The 18,927-nt window shown below is 38.2% G+C and overlaps 1 protein-coding gene across 1 annotated transcript in view; it reads right to left on the bottom strand.

The window, feature by feature from the left end:
- hyou1 (hypoxia up-regulated 1) overlaps positions 1-18,927 on the bottom strand; it is a 40,262-nt gene that overhangs the window by 17,427 nt on the left and 3,908 nt on the right. Inside the window, exons 5-16 of the mRNA XM_061961906.2 lie at positions 18,647-18,801; positions 17,799-17,875; positions 17,519-17,700; positions 15,126-15,241; positions 10,291-10,477; positions 9,178-9,312; positions 8,738-8,820; positions 8,485-8,617; positions 7,081-7,265; positions 6,818-6,956; positions 3,617-3,674; positions 2,482-2,558 (exon numbers count right to left, since the gene is read on the bottom strand). Of these exons, the coding sequence (XP_061817890.2) occupies positions 2,482-2,558; positions 3,617-3,674; positions 6,818-6,956; positions 7,081-7,265; positions 8,485-8,617; positions 8,738-8,820; positions 9,178-9,312; positions 10,291-10,477; positions 15,126-15,241; positions 17,519-17,700; positions 17,799-17,875; positions 18,647-18,801 (1,527 nt within the window). The remainder of the gene's footprint in view (positions 1-2,481; positions 2,559-3,616; positions 3,675-6,817; positions 6,957-7,080; positions 7,266-8,484; positions 8,618-8,737; positions 8,821-9,177; positions 9,313-10,290; positions 10,478-15,125; positions 15,242-17,518; positions 17,701-17,798; positions 17,876-18,646; positions 18,802-18,927) is intronic.

Below are 18,927 nucleotides of genomic sequence, written 5' to 3'. Positions count from 1 at the left end.
CTGCCATACCAAGAACAACTTTGAACTGAACTAGACTAACTGGTAACTGGGCATCAGATTATAAAAGGTAAAGCTACTCATCGATGGCTTAGCAGAAAACTGTTTGACAGCACAAACATAACATTAGGTAATGAAACAATTAGTTTAATTATTCAGATTAATCACACTTACGTACATATATAAATGCATGCGTATAATATATTCATAAGGGCTGTCATAAATAACAAGTTAACTCATGCGTTTAATCACGAATAATTATTGCATTAATCAGATATCGTTTAGATTAATCACACAATCTGTGTACAAATCTGTGTAAATCTGTGTTTGTGAGAGCTTATCCTTTGCCAAGATAGTTTATCCCCCTCAAATGTATGGCATATCAAGATGCTTATTAGACAGCATGACTCTTGTACACAAGTGCCTTAGACTGGCTAAATAAAAAAAGGACAATACAAAATGTGCAGTTTAATGACACAGCATAATGCCTTCACAGCGCTGTTGCCCGTGAATTGAATAAGCATTTCTCTGCAACTTGTTGGCCGTGAATGGAATCGGTTTGCGTCGTCTCAAAGATCATCTAAGCCCAGCCATTCAGACAGCTTGAACAAAGTAGCAGTGAAGCTCAATGTATTACGTAATAATTGAATGGGGAACTTTCAGGCAAAACTGGATCATCATGTTTACATAATGTACATTACCTTTTGCATTATATTAATTAATATTATTACAGTATGTGTTGTCTACCTTGTACTTTTTCTGTGTTATTGCCTGAAATAAATGAATAGATGAAATGAAAATGAAATGAAGTGAAAAATAGTAATGGATTTGAGTTTGCAGAGAAAACTGCGCCTAGTAAGATAAGTTACTTTTTGTATTCATGTGTTAATTATTTTTGTTTCTACTTAATGTATTTGATCTAAAGAGGCTTGAAATGTTTTTTTCTGAATGAGTTTAAAATAGTGTCGTCAGACGTGTTTAAGAAAATCCTGTTTAAAGTTCTTTTGCACTTAAAAAGTTCACTATTGCTATTTGTACTTTTAATGTTGCAAAATATAAACTATGAAATATACATGTTTTGTCACACCCCTATAAACATGTGGATATATCATAGGTTGTTAGATCTATATATCTTGACAATGACAGTATCTGCTTATATTGTGCGATTTGTTGCATATTTCCAGTCCTAGTATTTACTGTAGCATGGTATTTTACAATTGTCTATCACCTTAGTATGCCCACTAGGGTTGTTCCGATACCAATCATTTGGTACCGATCCCAAAATGTATATCAATACTTTTCCAAATTAAGGGAACAACGAAAAAGTGTCAATTTTGGCTTTATTTTAACAGAAAATCTTACAATACAATAAACATATGTTTCCTATTGCACTCAAAGAACAATTTTAGAAGGTTAAAATGTAACTTAAAGGGCATTAAACACATTATGTAATATGGAAAATTGTAAATTGTTCTTTGAATGCAACAAGAAAAACAGTCCTCCATAATCAAAAGCTTTATTAACATAATAAATGTTTCAAGATTTATGGTTGCCAATCCTGGTCTGTGCTTTAAGACAAATACAATTTTTAGTAAGTACTAAAACAAAACTATAGATAAATGTACCCAGATAAGCCATTTAGCAGGTAAAGCACACATCTGTTAAAGATAAAACACAAACTGTGTGTGCGTCTACGTATCTACATGTTATGTATCTACATGGGCAAAACAGGGGAGCTGGTTTACGTATGAGCGTACACTGTGAGAATGTCAACGTGTTGGCTGAGTGATGTCAGTGAGGGAGCGAGCGAGAAGCGCAGTAAAGTGATGAATGGGTTCGGTTGCGTCCTGCAAAACTAAAAATTAAAGCAACCAGATTGTCACAAATCGGCGGCCTCAAATTCTGACCGGAAAACGGAGCTTAGTAGACCCATTGCGGGGTAAAGTGAACTGAAGGGAACGTCTCCCCTGCACCGGAGCTGAACAGCAAGACAGGTGGAACAGCTACATACCTGTCACTCTTTATAACTCCTTATGCAGATCTGAATGCTTATTTAAATATTTACCTAAGTTTGAAGCAAAGGCGGTAATACTAATTGCCATATTTGGCAAGGCGTGTTTTAAAGCAACACTTGAAGCGCTGCGCTTCTTTGTTTAAAGCGTCACCTTTATCGTTTGTTTTGAAGCCCAAATACCTCCATATTGCGCTTCACGGACCCTCTTTATTAACCAGTAGAATTGTTGTTTTTCTCCAAGATGTTATTGCTTGTATGCACTTTGTGTGTGCGCGTTTTGACACTCAACATCATGCGCCTTGGCTCTGTAGTCACCGCCGCACAGCGGCACTCAGATGAAAGAACGGTACTGGTACTTTTCAAAGGCAGTATAGTACCGATTTCAATCAACTAGCATCGCAATACTTTATTAGTACCGGTATACCGTACAACCCTAATGCCCACTGTACTATATTTACCAACAACATTACCTGGACAGGTTCAGTCACATTTGGGGCAGGTTCGGAGGATCCTCCTCCAAACAATGTAGAAATTGTGTTACCCAGTTCTGAAAGACAACAGCGGGTTGACTCATTTGTGGTGTGCAGAGGCAGTAACTGATTTAGTAATGCAACAATTATCACATGAAAAAAAGCAAGTGTCACTTTATTGCTTTTGACCTATTGGCATTACTTCATGGAAATGTATTTACCAGCTGTTCAAATTTTTTTTTAAAGCAATTGACTTTTTAATGACATTAACTTCTGATCATAATTTAAGGACGAGATACAACTTTTGGTCTTTGTTGATAACTCATGCATGATGTACTGACTACAATTAATTAATTAACCCCCCAGTAATACATTTTAAAGAGGCATTCTACTAATAATATGACAAAGTGAACCACAGACATTCACCACTTCTTTTTGCCATCATTCAGTTGTACATAATCATTGAAAATGTATTTGTTTTAAAAGAAAATGTACTTCTTATGGATTGCCACAAATGAATTTTTTTTTTTTGCATAATTTCTTAGCGGCTTCTATTGCTTTTACCATTTTATGTTACAAATTATTCTTGTTTAAAATGTATCACTGGTACCCTAAATGACTTATTTTCTCTTTTTACATCTTACAAACTTCCTTTTGTATGAGTTTCCATAATGTTGGAAATGCACTAGGTTCTTTGTCCGAGCACTGTGAGGTACAGAGTGTGCATTGTACTTCACACTTACGGTTGCACATAACATTAACGTGCACACAAACAGATTACTGCTATAGTTTGTACTCAACATCTTTTCAGCTTTACCTGTAAAGTCCCAATTTACATTTTATTTGTCTACATAGATCATTGTTGTAACGCTGCATGCCTCCAAAATGCTAGTACCTTATACACTAGATCAACCTTGTTTTGTAAGATGGTGCACAGTTAGGCAAAAGAAAAAAATATTGTCTTCCAAAACTGTTGCTACACAGCTGTAAATATGGTTTTGTCCAAAATAGTCTTGTCTTGATAAAACTCTCAAATTTTGATCTCATTGTGGAGTGGCCTTTCTTAACCCCAGATCGATATAAATGAAAAGTTGTGTCCTTTGACTTGAATGGTGCAATACTTAAAAAAACATACTTGTTAATGTAGATTCCTCTTCCTTTTCCTCCACAGCGGTTTCAAATACAGACTCTACCTGTGAAAAGAAAACATATTGCTTAATTTTTTGAGTACAAGTACGAATTATGGTTTAATTATGATAATTTTTATTTTATTTTTGCCTTCTTGTAATTTTCTAAAAAAAAAACACTTTGAATTCCCTTGTGTACGAACTGTGCTCTATAAATACACTTGCCCTGCCTTAATTGGCCCTAGTGTGTGAATGTGAGTGTGAATGTTGTCTGTGCTGGACCTGCGATGAGGTGGCGACACTTCCAGGGTGTACCCCGCTTTCTGCCCGAGTGCAGTTGGGATAGGCTCCCGCGACTTTGCGAGGGACAAGCGGTAGAAAATGGATGGATGGATGGATGGATGGATGGATGGATGGACTGGAGGACAAAGAAGAGCTACACACGCTACACTACACACCAAAAGGAGGACACAAGAAGCCATGCTAACCGCCAAGCTAGAGCTCTTGAATGTAAACGGGGGTGGGCACATTGATAGAAATACCAGTAACGTATGTGGTGATACAAATACCAGTAACGAGACAAAATATAGTATCAGAATATGGTCGATACCACAGTAATTACGGGTAGATCAATATTTTTTTATTGTCATTGTTTTTCTGGTAGATTTTTGCTTAGGTTTAATTATTTTGCACCATTGAATTTGTTTGCTCAAAGTAATACAAAAAAGAAAATGAAACGATTTCATTGATTTTGTTAGACCATCAGTCTGTGGATTGTTATAATTCTGATCTAACATGTAATCAGTCTATGATGTTGCAAAAGAAAGTAACCAGATATTAATAGTTTTGACTGTAAATGACAATATGTTACCGCATATATCAGCAGCTGAATTAAGACACTCAATCACTCATTTGGAAATTGTTATATTGTCATTTATATACCAAATATATCAATATTGCAGGAGGCTGCAATACATAGAGATATAGATTTTAGGTCTTATAGGCCATCTCCAGTCTGACCTCTGCTTGCCACCATAGTTTTTCCAAGTACACAAGTGGGTCGAAAAAGGCTCGTCAATAATTACATTAATATACAGTGGTACTTCAACTTAGGAGTATTCATTTCAATGTGCGTCACTGATTTGACATTGAGTTACGAACTCGGTCATAGAACCAAAAAAAAGCTAGTTAAGTTCATGCAGTATAAGAAAACCTAAGCAGAATACTTAGTCACATCAATACACGAGGAATGACATCACTTTTGTTATTTTTTGGAAAACTTTTGTTCTGTTAATTATGTCTCCCAGGGGTGAGATACCTGTTTGAGGGTAGTCTGCTCAAAAAAAAGGAAAGGGAAAAGTGAAGATAAGGTAAGACATTGTAAAACACAGAAATTGGACTAGCGCCAAAAAATACTGGCTGCATGCCCAGTCCAAGCCACTAAAATGCCCCAACCATCATTAAGGTTATGGTATTCTTGAAGAATCTATTCATCCATTTTTTCTATCGCTTGTCCCTTTTGGGGTCGTGGGGGGTGCTGGAGCCTATCCCAGCAGAGCATGGGCGGAAGGCGGGGCACACCCTGGACAAGTCGCCAACTCATCGCAGGGCCAACACAGATAGACAGGGCCATTTTAGTGTTGCCGAACAACCTATCCCCAGATGCATGTCTTTGGGGAGGAAGCCAAAGTAAGCAGAGGGAACCCGCGCAGTCACGGGGGGAACATACAAACTCCACACAGAAAGATCCCAAGCCCAGGATCGAACCCAGGACCTTTGTATTGTGAGGCACATGTACTAACCACTTTTCCACCATGCAATCTGCTCCTATTAAATGGAAAGTTATAACTAATCTATTCTTATGGTTGAGACTTGCTTTTCCCAATAAGCCTGACTCTCTTCCTTGCAACATCCTTTCCAGTGTGCAAAACCACACACATTTTTTTTTTTTTACATTTTCATTTAGCTCTTGTATTTCATCTATTTATTACTGTATTTTATACACCCATCATGTGCTCTGTGTACAGTGCAAGAACGTAGCAGTTGATTTAGAAACTAACTCAGATGAACACTAAAATACATCACAGTTTTAGAAACAAAAGTAGACTCAGGAGCCCCTATACAGACATTAAACAACTGTGGTTGAATAATGTATAGTCACAGTAATTTTATAGCAATGTTTAGCGATTATACAATGTCAACAATCCAAATACAGTTCGGCCACAGAAAATGGAGCTTGTGTACCTCCTAAATTAAATCTGCTGTTGATTGCAACACTACTAAAAAAAAAAAAGCAGTTTAAAAAATATAAAAATAAAAATGAGCAGATCTTACTTAGTTTGTGTACAGTGCATCGGGGAAGTAATCACAGCTCTTCACTTTTTCCAGATTTTGTTAGGTTACAGCCTTATTCAAAAATAGAATAATTTCATTTTTGTCCCCAAAATTCTACAGACAATACCCCATAATGACAATGTGAAAAGTTTTTTTTAATGAAATTAAAAATAAAAAACAAAAAAATAACATGTGTACAAGTATTCACAGCCTTTGGTCAATACTTTGTTCACAATTACAGGCTCAAGTCTTTTTGAATACGATACCACAAGCTTGGGCAGTTTCATCCATTCTACGTTGACTATTCTTCTTTGCAGCACCTCTCAAGATCCATCAGGCTGGAGTGGAAGCATTGGTTTTCATCCAGTATGTCTCTGTAAATTGCTGCATTAATTTTTCTTTCTATCCTGACTAGTACCTCAGTTCCTGGCACAGAAAAACACCCCCACAGCATTATACTGCAAAGAGGAATAGGCAAAAACTGCCCAAAGATAGGCATGCCAAGCTTGTGGCCTCGTATTCAAAATGACTTGAGGCTGTAATTTTGTACTGAGCAAAGGCTGTGAATACTTATGTACATGTGATTTTTTAATTTGTATTAAATTGCCATAAAATACAAATAAAACAATACATTTTCACATTGTCATTATGGGGTATTATCTGTAGAAATCTGAGAACAAAAATGAATTTATTTTGGAATGACTAACATAAAAAAAATTGGAAATAGTGAAGCGCTGTGAATACTTTCTAGATGCACTGTAGCTAATTACAGTAAGGTTTGTATCCATGTATTACAACTTGTGGTTATACTTGCAGTAATAGTCAAATATTTATGGAATGTTTGTGAAATACTAGTGATCCAATTAGTCACAAACCCGATCGAGTTGAAGGATTCCACTTTCATCCATGTTGAAGTGGGCTTTTATGCCCTTTGACTCGGCATCGGTGTGCTTCTGAAAGCTGCTGCCCACTCCAGAGAGCTTGACCATTGTCAGATTAAGTGATCCAAACGCACTGCAATACAACATACATTTTCAGGGGTGAGAACATATGTATTTAATAAACATGGCATTCAGCATCAAATATAAAAAATACAATTTCAATGGGATCTGCAAGTCACAAAATAGCAAGTAGTGACCTGAGGTCTTGCTGCGACAGGAAGTTGAGGTCTCCATAGTTTATGGTGAAAGCAAAATCATCCGTGTAGCGGTTAAATGTGATGACCTTTCGCTGGGGGTAGGGCGACATCCTCTGAAATAGGATGCGTTTGTTGTGTTTCAAGGCTTTGGAGCCTTCTTCCTCAACCTCACGGTTGAACTCCACCTGACAAAATGTAAATAAAAGGTCCTGAGTCACCGTGCTCTACATTCAGGGTATTTTGCAAGAGTAAAAAAATAAGCATGGCAAAAATAAATGACAAAAATCGACAGTTTTAAAAAATGATTACAATTTGATTTCTGTGAAGCAGACTTGCAAACCTAGAATTTCTTTTTCCTATTACCCCCTACCTAAAGTGGCCACGTCAATATTTCTATATACAGTGGTAACTCGAGTGCCTCATCTTACGAGGTGTTTGGAATACGAGCTGTCTTCGGGCTAATTGATTTAAAAAAAAATTATGATTACGAGCCTACTCACTGCTAGTTGGCATCAACACAATACAGGTAGCCAATAGTTTGCATGCAGCTTAATTAAGTTTGTCAATCAGATTGCGTATTTTGGTTTTGTTTGGAACTGGAATTGTTTGCTGTTCTTTGTGCTGTGTCATCCACTGTCATCTGAGCTGTTACTGTAATATCAATCTTTTGCCACTTTTACCAGTAGTGATTATAGTAACAGTACAGCAAGTACGTAATATTGTAATATAAGCTTTGACCAACTTAGTTGTGATCATGTCATGACTCGCCTGCTGATGGCATCATAGCGTCAAAAGTTAAATGTGTTCTTTTTCTCCCAGGTGTACACATTTTACAATGTGGAACTTGCTACAATGCAATGAAAGCATGCAGTGCAATGAAAGCATACGATATTGTTTTGGCCGGTGAAAAAATTCCCTCGCTCACAAAGAAAATAATCTGATTGGATGTCTAACTCACTTCTGGGCTCGCTCTCGTACCCTGCTAAAGAGCTTTGATTGGAAATATTCAGAACGTCTTCCGAATTTAATATGACTGGATATCACTTACCAACATTTGTGGCACATGTTTATATGTTGACAAAACTTTGTGTCATCGTATCAGTTAATGTGCATTTGTTTTGGTTAGTTTTAAAATACTGGTGACCAACTACAGTAAATCTCTGACTCGATAATGTGGGTTTCTTAAAGTACCACTTATTTTATTGCTTGGGGATCAAATAATTATTTCACTAAATCAAATACTAAATTGTTTTTCTAAACGTTTTTTTTTTTTTAAACAATATGTCTCTTTGTTAATTAACATACCAAACGTACAAAAATCAGCTGGAGATAGTTTCTTCCCCCACTGTATGCAGATACTCTATATAAAGTAATGTGTCACATTATATATAAAACGGAACTCACCTGAATAGGGAAAACAGCTGCATCTCTGACCAAGAATGGTGTGACTTTGAAAGCCTTACTGAGAACAGCAGCCTGGTATACTGCCCCCATGGCTGCTGCCTCATCCGCATTGATATTTTTACCCAACTCCTCTCTATAAGGATGAAATATGTGTTACTACTTAGATAAAAGTAACAACGTATACTATGTTCTGCTGAATTGACAACAATTAAATTCTAGAAGTATACATATGTAATTCTAAGTTGGCACTTACTTCCCAACTGCTTTGAGCAACACTTCCTGAACCTTGGGGACACGAGTTGATCCACCTACTAAAATCACCTGTTCAATTTCATCCTGTTGGCACAAAGTTGGACTGAGATGATTTCCCATCCTTAAATTGATGTTCAATATTCAGTTCCATTTTCAAAATATTAGAAACCCGGCAATTGAGCAACTATTTCTAGTCAGAAGACCCTTGCGAAGCTGTCAAGCAAAGCGTTTAACTGCAAAGGCAGTTGACCTTTTCAGTTAAACGCTACTCTGCCTGAATGCCAAAAATTTGGACAAAATTCCAAGGATGCACATAATTCGCAGGGATGGGTTCAGACTAGAAATGCAAAAATAATTGGAAGGTCTGCCTTCCTTTAATATAGTATTAGTCTATAAATACTAAAACATGAAATTGCATCATGTGGAAGAGGATATACTGACCAGATTCATTTCTGCAGCAGTAAGGGCATCCTGCACAGGGCCAGGCACTCTCTCAAATAAATCAGCACAGAGCTCTTCAAAATCGGCTCTGGTCACCTTAGCTTTGAAGTCAATTTCATCTATCAAACCTTCCACCTGAAAGACATTTTTTCAGATTGATGGTGCTGTTGTGTTTGCTATAGATACTCAGACGTAGATTTACTAAAAATATAACTACAGTGTATGTATGAACTGTGACATTTCCTCCAACCTATTAAATACAAGCATTCCACTGATAAAGCTGTGGGTGTCTCAAACGTCTACAGCAGGCTTTCCGTTAGCTCATGTCTGGACTTAAAATAGATACTTTATCAGTTTTTATTGAGTTGACAATTGCCAGTTGGGAAAATTATGTAAGCCATTTTTGACAGTTAACATTGCACAATTTTTTTTAATTCAATATTTATTGTAATACAGCAGTTAAATGCCTGTAGAATCTTATATTTTTGCAGTGAAAATAACCTACTGTAGGAATGCTATAATATAATTAAAGTTCGGAGGAGATAAATCTCATCATATCGCTGCAAAAAGGTCTGCCTCACCACACAATGCAAGAAGATGTGCAGGTGGACGAGCAAGCCTGCCGAGTGCAAAATGCTTCCTTGACACAGGGCTATAATCCAGGCTTTAAAAACAATTTAAAACTGCAACCAACAAAATGTTTACCAGAAGAGCAGCTCAAGTACTCAAGTGTCAAAATATGTGTCGAGTACAAAATATGCATAATGTACATGTTGGCAGGTCTGCTATGCCTGCTGACTTTGGGTGAGAGATGGGGCTACTAACAGGCTGTATGGCTTCTGGTATCAAATGCCGGTTATAAACGTATATCCAAAGTTTAAATGTTTCCCCCTTTACACGGGTTTACACAGCCATATTTCAAAACATGCACGTTAGGCTAATTCGAGCCTCTGTCCAAACCTCTTAACAAAAGCTGGGATAGGCTCCAGCTAACCCATGACCCTGAATAAAATAAGTGGTTGAAAATTAATAAAAGGCAGACTACACGTGACTGAACAACCAGCAACAATGAACATGCTTAGTTGAACTGATGCCTGAAGTTGTAAAACTCACCTGGGCCATGAATTCCATATTTGCACTAAGCACAGTTTTTAGCCTCTGTGCCTCTTTGAGGAGCTTGGCCATGGCACGGTGGTTTTCCCGCACATCTTTCTTTGTCTTCTTCTGCTCTGTAAAAAGCTTAGCCAAATGATCCCGTAGACGCAAGTCCATCTCAAACCCACCCAAACCACGGTCAAACCTAGAGAACACAAAATATGCAGCACAATCTGGGCACAGGTATTCCATTTTGTTAAATCAATTTGGGGAAAAAAGAAGTTATGACAGTTTCTTCATAATTTGTTGTAATTTCTGAAAAAAGGTAAATTGCAAAATTAAAAATATGCAGTCACATGTGACCACATTGTATCGCATCAGGCATTCTCCAATTCTTGGACCATAATAGATGTTTTGCAAAATTAATGCTTTCTTTTTACATACACACTGATTGGACAATCTAAACTACTTGGTTTTAATGTGAATGCTGGTCTTACCATCAACACAATATGAAGAATATTGTGGGTACATAATAGTCCCGCTAATCTACAGTACCTTAAATTAGCATTGTTAAAGCAACATTACAATTTTAAATTAGCATTGGATGAAGTAATGTCAATTAAAAGTACCGTTAGGTATGGTATATTAAATATTCTTATTTTGTATTCGTAACTTTTTGGTTTAAAAAGACCTAAATATTACAAAATGACATACAGTCGTGGTCAAAAGTTTACATACACGTGTAAAAACCATAATGTCATGGCTGTCTTGAGTTTCCAATAATTTCTACAACTCTTGTTTTTTTGTGATAGAGTGATTGGCAAGTTTCACTGCAATAAGGCACTTTTGGTAGCCATCCACAAACTTCTGGAAAGCTTTTGGTTTAATTTTTGACCACTCCTCTTGAGAAAATTGGTGCAGTTCAGCTAAATTTTATGGTTTTCTGACATGGACTTGTTACTTCAGCATTGTCCACACGTTCTCAATGGGGTTTAAGTCAGGACTTTGGGAAGGCCATTCTAAAACCTTAATTCTGGCCTGATTTAGCCATTCCTTTACCACTTTTGAAGTGTGTTTGGGGTCATTGTCCTGTTGGAACACCCAACTGCGCCCAAGACCCAACCTCCGGGCTGATGATTTTAGGTTGTCCTAAAGAATTTGGAGGTAATCCTCCTTTTTCATTGTCCCATTTACTCTCTGTAAAGCACCAGTTCTTTTGGAAGCAAAACCGGCCCAAAGCATAATACTACCACCACCATGCTTGACGGTAGGATGGTGTTCCTGGGATTATAGATTAGAATAAAATAGAATAGAAAATACTTTATTGATCCCTGGGGGAAATTCAGCACCACAGTTTGCTCACAATAGACAGTAATAATAATAATTAATATAATATATATAATCCATCCATCCATCCATTTTCTACCGCTTATTCCCTTTTTTTGGGGTCGCGGGGGGCGCTGGAGCCTATCTCAGCTACAATCGGGCGGAAGGCGGGGTACACCCTGGACAAGTCGCCACCTCATCGCAGGGCCAACACAGATAGACAGACAACATTCACACTCACACACTAGGGCCAATTTAATGTTGCCAATCAACCTATCCCCAGGTGCATGTCTTTGGAGGTGGGAGGAAGCCGGAGTACCCGGAGGGAACCCACGCAGTCACGGGGAGAACATGCAAACTCCACACAGAAAGATCCCGAGCCCGGGATTGAACCCAAGACTACTCAGGACCTTCGTATTGTGAGGCAGATGCACTAACCCCTCTTCCACCGTGCTGCCCTAATATATATAATATATTATGTAAATAATAATATAAATATATTCTACATATACTCTACATTTAAGTGCAGTCAAGGAACATATGCATTATACAGTCTGATGGCTGTCGATATGAAGGACCTCCTGTGTCGTTCCGTGTTGCATATTGGGAGTCTGAGCCTTCCACTGAACGTGCTCATTCTCCCCGCAAGGTCCGAGTGTAGTGGGTGGGAGGTGTTGTCCATAATGGCTAGGAGCTTTGCTAGACTTCTCCTCTCTGACACCACCGCCAGAGAGTCTAGCTCCACTCCCACCACGTTAAAGGCCTTCTCTACCAACTTGTCCAGTCTGTTTGCATCCCTCGCTCTCAGCCCGCTGCCCCAGCAGGCCACGGCATACAAGAAGACGCCCGCCACCACCGACTCGTAGAACATCTTCAACATCTTTGTACAGACGTTGAAGGATCCTAGCCTCCTGAGAAAGTAGAGGCGGCTCTGTCCCTTCTTGTAGAGTGCCTCCGCGTGTTTTGACCCATTCAGCTGTTGTCCATGTGTACACCGAGGTATTAATAATCCTCAACCATGTCCACATCGACCCCCCTGATGGAAACAGGGGTCGCCGGAGTACTCCTCCTCCTTCCCACGCATGAGGTTTTCCACAGTGTGGGGACTTTCTGCAGCCTAAGGCTCATGTTGAAGATGTGCTGGAGCACACCACACAGCTGTGGGGCGCAGGCTTTGAGCACCCTGGGGCTCACACCGTCAGGACCCGCGGCCTTGCATGTTTGTAGCTTATTTAGCTGTGCATTCACCTGTTCTGCAGACAGACACACCTTGGGGAGGTCTCAGGTGATTGGGGGAGGGGGGGTTCATCAAACTGAAGGTAAGGTGTTAAATGGGGGGAGGTAGTCATTGGAATTGGGGGGCTGTGAGGAGGGGAGGATGGATTTGTTCGCTGAAGTTGTCAGGGGGCCGACTGGCATGTCTTGGGGGGGGGCAGGAGCTTGTCGGAGCCACTGTGTCAAACCTGTTAAAGAACTGGTTTAGTTCATTGGCCCTCTCTTTGTCTCCGTCCACCCCCCTAACCCCTGACGGTTTGTGGCCGGTGATGGTCTGCATACCTTTCCAAACCGCCTTCATGTTGTTGTCTTTCAGCTTCCCTTCCAGCTTCCTCCTGTAGTTCTCCTTGGCCTCCCTGAGTTTGGTCTTCAGCAGCCCCTGAACTATTTTCACCTCCTCCGTTACTAGTATTGAAGGCCTCACCTTTTCTCCTCCAAACATATTGCTGGGTATTGTGGCCAAACAGCTCATTTTTTGTTTCATCGGACCACAGAACTTTCCTCTAGAACAGGGGTCACCAACGCGGTGCCCGCGGGCAGCAGGTAGCCCGTAAGGACCAGATGAGTAGCCCGCTGGCCTGTTCTAAAAATAGCTCAAATAGCAGCACTTACCAGTGAGCTGCCTCTATTTTTTTTTTTATTTACTGGCAAGCTGGTCTCGCTTTGTTCGACATTTTTAATTCTAAGAGAAACAAAACTCAAATAGAATTTGAAAATCCAAGAAAATATTTTAAAGACTTGGTCTTCACTAACTGACAAAGAAACAGATAACAGATTTGGTGTCCAGTTCAAAGTGTGACATGATTTATTTAAAAATTTGAGAGTTGACTTTTGTATTTTACATGAGTTATTATTTGTACAAACATGGTGCAAAGTAATTCATAATTTCTTAAAAAATGTTAGTGGCTAGCTAGTTAAAATGGGATATTGTGATTTCACAAGACTGTCTTAGAAGTGATCATTTGAAAATGTTCAATTTGAAAAATGTGCACTTAGAGAAAATATAAAAATAAAGTGTTGCATATTGATATTTATCTGTTTCTATATATATTTATTGAGAGAAATCATTAAGATTAGTGTTTCCACAAAGATAAATATCATTAATTATTAATAATAACATAAGAGTTAAAGGTAAATTGAGCAAATTGGCTATTTCTGGCAATTTATTTAAGTGTGTATTAAACTGGTAGCCCTTCGCATTAATCAGTACCCAAGAAGTAGCTCTTGGTTTCAAAAATGTTGGTGACCCCTGCTCTAGAAAGGTCTTATCTTTGCCCATATGATCAGCAGCAAACTCTAGACGAGCCTTAAGGTGTTGCTTCTGGAGCAAAGGCTTCCTTCTTGCATGGTAGCCTCTCAGTCCATGGCAATGCAAAAGACGCTTGACTGTGGACACTGACACCTGTGTTCCAGCAGCTTCCAATTCATTGCAGACCTGCTTTTTGGTGGTTCTCGGTTGACTCTTGATCATCCTGACCAATTTTCTCTCAGCAGCAGGTGATAGCTTACATTTTCTTCCTGATCGTGGAAGTGACAAAACTGTGCCATGCACTTTATACTTACGAACAATTGTCTGCAGTTGCTCTTGGGACCTAAAGCTGCTTTGAAATGGCTCCAAGTGACTTTTCTGACTTGTTCTAGTCAATGATTAGGTTTTTCAGATCTGTGCTGAGTTCCTTTGACTTTGCCATTGTCACATTTGTAACCTAGTCTAATGACTGCATCACATGAGCCCTATTTCAATGGGCTCAGAGACGTCAACAGGTGTCGTCAATCATAATCACTCACATGAAGTTAAGAGGCCATGCCATGAAGATAATTTGATTTGATTGTAACTTTTCTACATCACCAAAATTGATAATGTATGTTGCTGTATGTATACTTTTGACCCAGCAGATTTGGTCACATTTTCAGTAGACCCATAATAAATTCATAAAAGAACCAAACTTCATGAATGTTTTTTGTGACAAACAAGTATGTGCTGCAATCACTATCACAAACAAGTAAGAGTTGTAGATATTTTTGGAAACTCAAGACAGCCATGACATTATGTCTTTCACAAGTGCAACTTTTGACCACGACTGTGCATATACAAAAGCTCTATGAATGTCTATGAAATGTAATTGTTGAGGAGGGACTGCAATATAGTCGGTCAGGCTGTGCACATGCATGTTTTTGTGTTTGTCAGCCATCCATCACCCACACAAACATATGACAAGATAGAAATAAAAAAGTGCAGCTTTGGGACTCACCCAACACCTCGGATCTGCAACTGTGGCTGGGACCCAGAATCCTTTGTTTTTACAGTTTGATATGTGACAATGGTGGCAGTTGTGCTCCCTGAGCCCATATCATAAAACATCACATTCTAAAAAAGAAACATTGAGAACTTCAGCATTTTGTCACTTATTAGCTGCACTTAGGTCCTGTTCACATGGGAACGCATGTGTTTTTTCACTTTTATTTTTGGAGAGTTAAAAAAAATAAAAATAAAAATAAAAAATTGCTTCCACCTACGTGTCAGATCAATACATTGACGGGGTGGCAACCTGATCACTCTCATGATGTAGTGGTTAGCTTAACCACATTAACAATGACGAGGTGGCCTTGTCAGATTTCGGTACTCTGGAACCTGTTCCCTGAAAAGTATCGTTGTCTGGCACCTAGACCGCCATTGCCATGTGGATGAAAGGCCGAAAGAATATAATACTTTTGAACTAAAAATGTTCCCATGTGGACAGGGCTTTACTTTCGATTAGACAATGTTACAAAACAATGAATTGAATGAGAACAACGGACACAAAAACACACTTTGACCCCCCCGGAATCCCTAACCCCGTTTCTCCACGGAAGATTATGAGTAATTTTTCATCTAAACAGGAATGTATGAACATCCCAGCAGTCGGCATCCTAATGACAGCAGACCTTGTACAGTAAGTGATGTTTTATTATGTTTGTTGGCTCTCATGAAGTCTGCAGTGAGTAATAATCAGTGATGAAGAGAAAGCAAACAGTGATGCATTTTTTAAATGAACGTGCCGCATATGCTTAAAATGATCAAAATATGTCAATATTACATGTTATTATAAATGTTCCTGCTACTACATTACATATATACTAACATCTAGTATATAAAACCCTAATGGAAGTGTTTGGATGTTTTAAGGGCTTTATAGGAAGAACCGAGCAACTCCCTAAGGCTCCATTGTAAGACTTTTGATCGCATTTATTTAATATCTAAAATGCATTTAAAAAAATCCATCATCATGTCTCTCAATGATTGGGAACGACAGGCAAAATTACAAAAAAAGTGCAGTTCCCATTTAAGGGGTCAAAGGGTCACTTTGTTGTTCTAGCTATTTGACCAGGGTGGGCGCCAAGTGCTTGTAACAGCCTCTAAAAGGTCATTGAGGATTCATAAAATTAACTAGTGTCTTTCTGCAAGTTTTGAAGCCGGACTGTAACATTTCAAAACTAGTGTTTTTGTAGCCCCACAAGGTGCCGCTAACTTATAACTGTTGTAATGTTGTATATGTATGCTGTATATTTGATGCTTTATTATTCTGTACTTATAATCCAATACCAATTTAGGGTGGTTTATGGACAGGTTCTCCTACAATTTACTCATTTACGTGCAGTGTTCCCAGTCATATTTTTCTACTGTCAAGGTTTACATTTTAAATATTTTACATTTTGCGTAAGAGCAAAGTACACTTCACCTTGCAGGTGATACATAGTGCATCCACAAAGTATTTACAGTGCTTCACATTTTATGTTACAGCTTTATTCCAAAATGGAATACATTTATTTTTGTTCTCAAATTTCTATAGACGATACCCCATAATGACAATGAGGAAAAGTAAAAAATAAAATAAAATAAAAGGCCCTTGAAAATACACAATCATATGTACGCAAGTATTCACAGCCTTTGCTCATTACTTTGATGAATCACCTTATACAGCCTTAAGTCTTTGAATATGATGCCACAAGCATGGCACAACTATCTTTGGGCAGTTTCGCCTATTTGTCTTTGCAGCACCTCTCAAGCTCCATCAGGTTGGATAAGAAGCGTTGGTTTTCATCCAGGATGTCTCTGCACATTGCATTGTGAGACTTGAGGCTATAATTGCTACCAAAGGTGCATCAACAGAGTATTGAGCAAAGGCTGTGAATACTACAATACATGTGATTTATAATTTTTTTGTAAATTTGCAAATATTTAAAAAAATAATAATACATCACATTGTCAATATATGGGGTATTGTGTCTAGAATTTTGAAAAACAAAAATGAATTTATTCCATTTTGGATGAAGGCTGTAACGTAACAAAAGATGGAAAAAGTGAAGCCCTGTGAATACTATCCGGATGCACTGTACATGCATCATAACCAATTATGCAAATTACGCAATGTCATACTGACACTGCCACAAGTATATTGCTGATCTATCTTTTTGAGAGTGGAACGCGGTCAGATTAAGGTGGTGTGCATGCTGGAAGGTTTTAATTATGTTTTTGAGTACATTAACACAAAAGGGATTGACAATAAAATGTTGGTGCTAAATAGTCCAAGAAGTAGCTCAAGTCCAAAGATTTAAAAAATTTTAAAACACCCACACACAAGTTTTAGGACTGCTAAATTTGTACCTTTCCTGTGCTGTCAATATCTTTCCTTCTGAAGACCCCGTAATTTAAGGCCACGGCCGTGTTGTCATTGATGAGCTGAAGGACCTTCAGACCTGCCAAATGTGCAGCGTGCATGACAGACCTGCGTTCTGCCTGGTTGAAAAATGCTGGAACAGTGATGACTGCATCTTTGATCGGCTGTTCTGCAAGTTGCAGAAAAAGTAGAGGGGGAAATTGGAGTAGATTGCATGTTAATATTTTTCACTACAAAACACAGAATTGTGTTTCAAAAGAAACTGACCTGCAAAATCTTGAGCTAATCCACAAGAATAATTGAGCATCATCCCAAGGAGCTCTTCTGGCATGTACTGAAATTTCCTGTTGACATGTGTATATGATGTTTACATTAGGGATGCAATAATAAACGTTAACAATAATAGCCGCAGGAAAACTCCCGACTGATATGTTATTGAAAAACTGACTGATAACCGCACTGATAAATCTTAAGGACTGACATGCGCTATCTTAAATGCTAACATTAAAAACAAGAGACATTAATATTTTTCCTCATTAAAGAAATGACATACCCCAACCCAAAAATCTATGTACACATTGCTGTCTAAGCAACTAAGATATTCAATTGTGTACATTGAACCTACAAGCTGTGCTCTCTTTGCACAGATTTATGACCAAGGTGTTTTCACGATGCCTTCAAGGACCACTGAACATAGGATACCACATCACCCGCCAGAAATTATTTTATTTGTTCCGCACTTTATTTTAATACATTTTGACGTGCTACAGTAAAAAACAGTATCTAAAACATTATAGCCGCTGTAACAGATAAAATAGTAAGACTAAAACACAATCAGTGTTTTAGTCTAAGTTTTTTTTTTTTTTTTTTTTTTTTTTTTAAATCTGGTCAAAATATTTTGTGTGTATTTTTTGAGCACATTCAACAATACGTCAATAACTGTGATAACTTTAGGTCACGATAACGTGAAATTAAATGTTCATATCATTAAATCCATCATATACATAAATACAAAATTAGTGTTTGCTACAGCTATACCCAACAAAGAAGATTGTCAACAACAGTTTTTGAAAATATAAGATGGTTTAGCTAACCATTTCAATTTAAAATCTTACTCTGAGTCTTTGAAGTAAACTGTATTTCTCACTGCGTCGACTTGCAGCTGGTGCTCAGGGAACCGTTTCTGGTAAAGGGCTACCTGGGGGTTGTTGTGCTTCTTTCCCATGAGATTTTGCAGGTGTCGATAGACAGTTTTAGGGTTCTTTACAGACTGAAAATGAAACAACCACCATTAATAGCATAGGTAAAAAAAAAACACAACATGCAACAACTAGTTGAACTATGATATTTTACTATATACACGCCATCTCCATATCTCTTACAAATATATGTAAGA

Source organism: Nerophis lumbriciformis, linkage group LG09, assembly GCF_033978685.3.
Source record: "Nerophis lumbriciformis linkage group LG09, RoL_Nlum_v2.1, whole genome shotgun sequence".
Classification (NCBI taxonomy): domain Eukaryota; kingdom Metazoa; phylum Chordata; class Actinopteri; order Syngnathiformes; family Syngnathidae; genus Nerophis; species Nerophis lumbriciformis.
The sequence above is the reverse complement of the archived record's forward strand: the minus strand, read 5'-3'. Positions and strand labels throughout refer to the sequence as shown.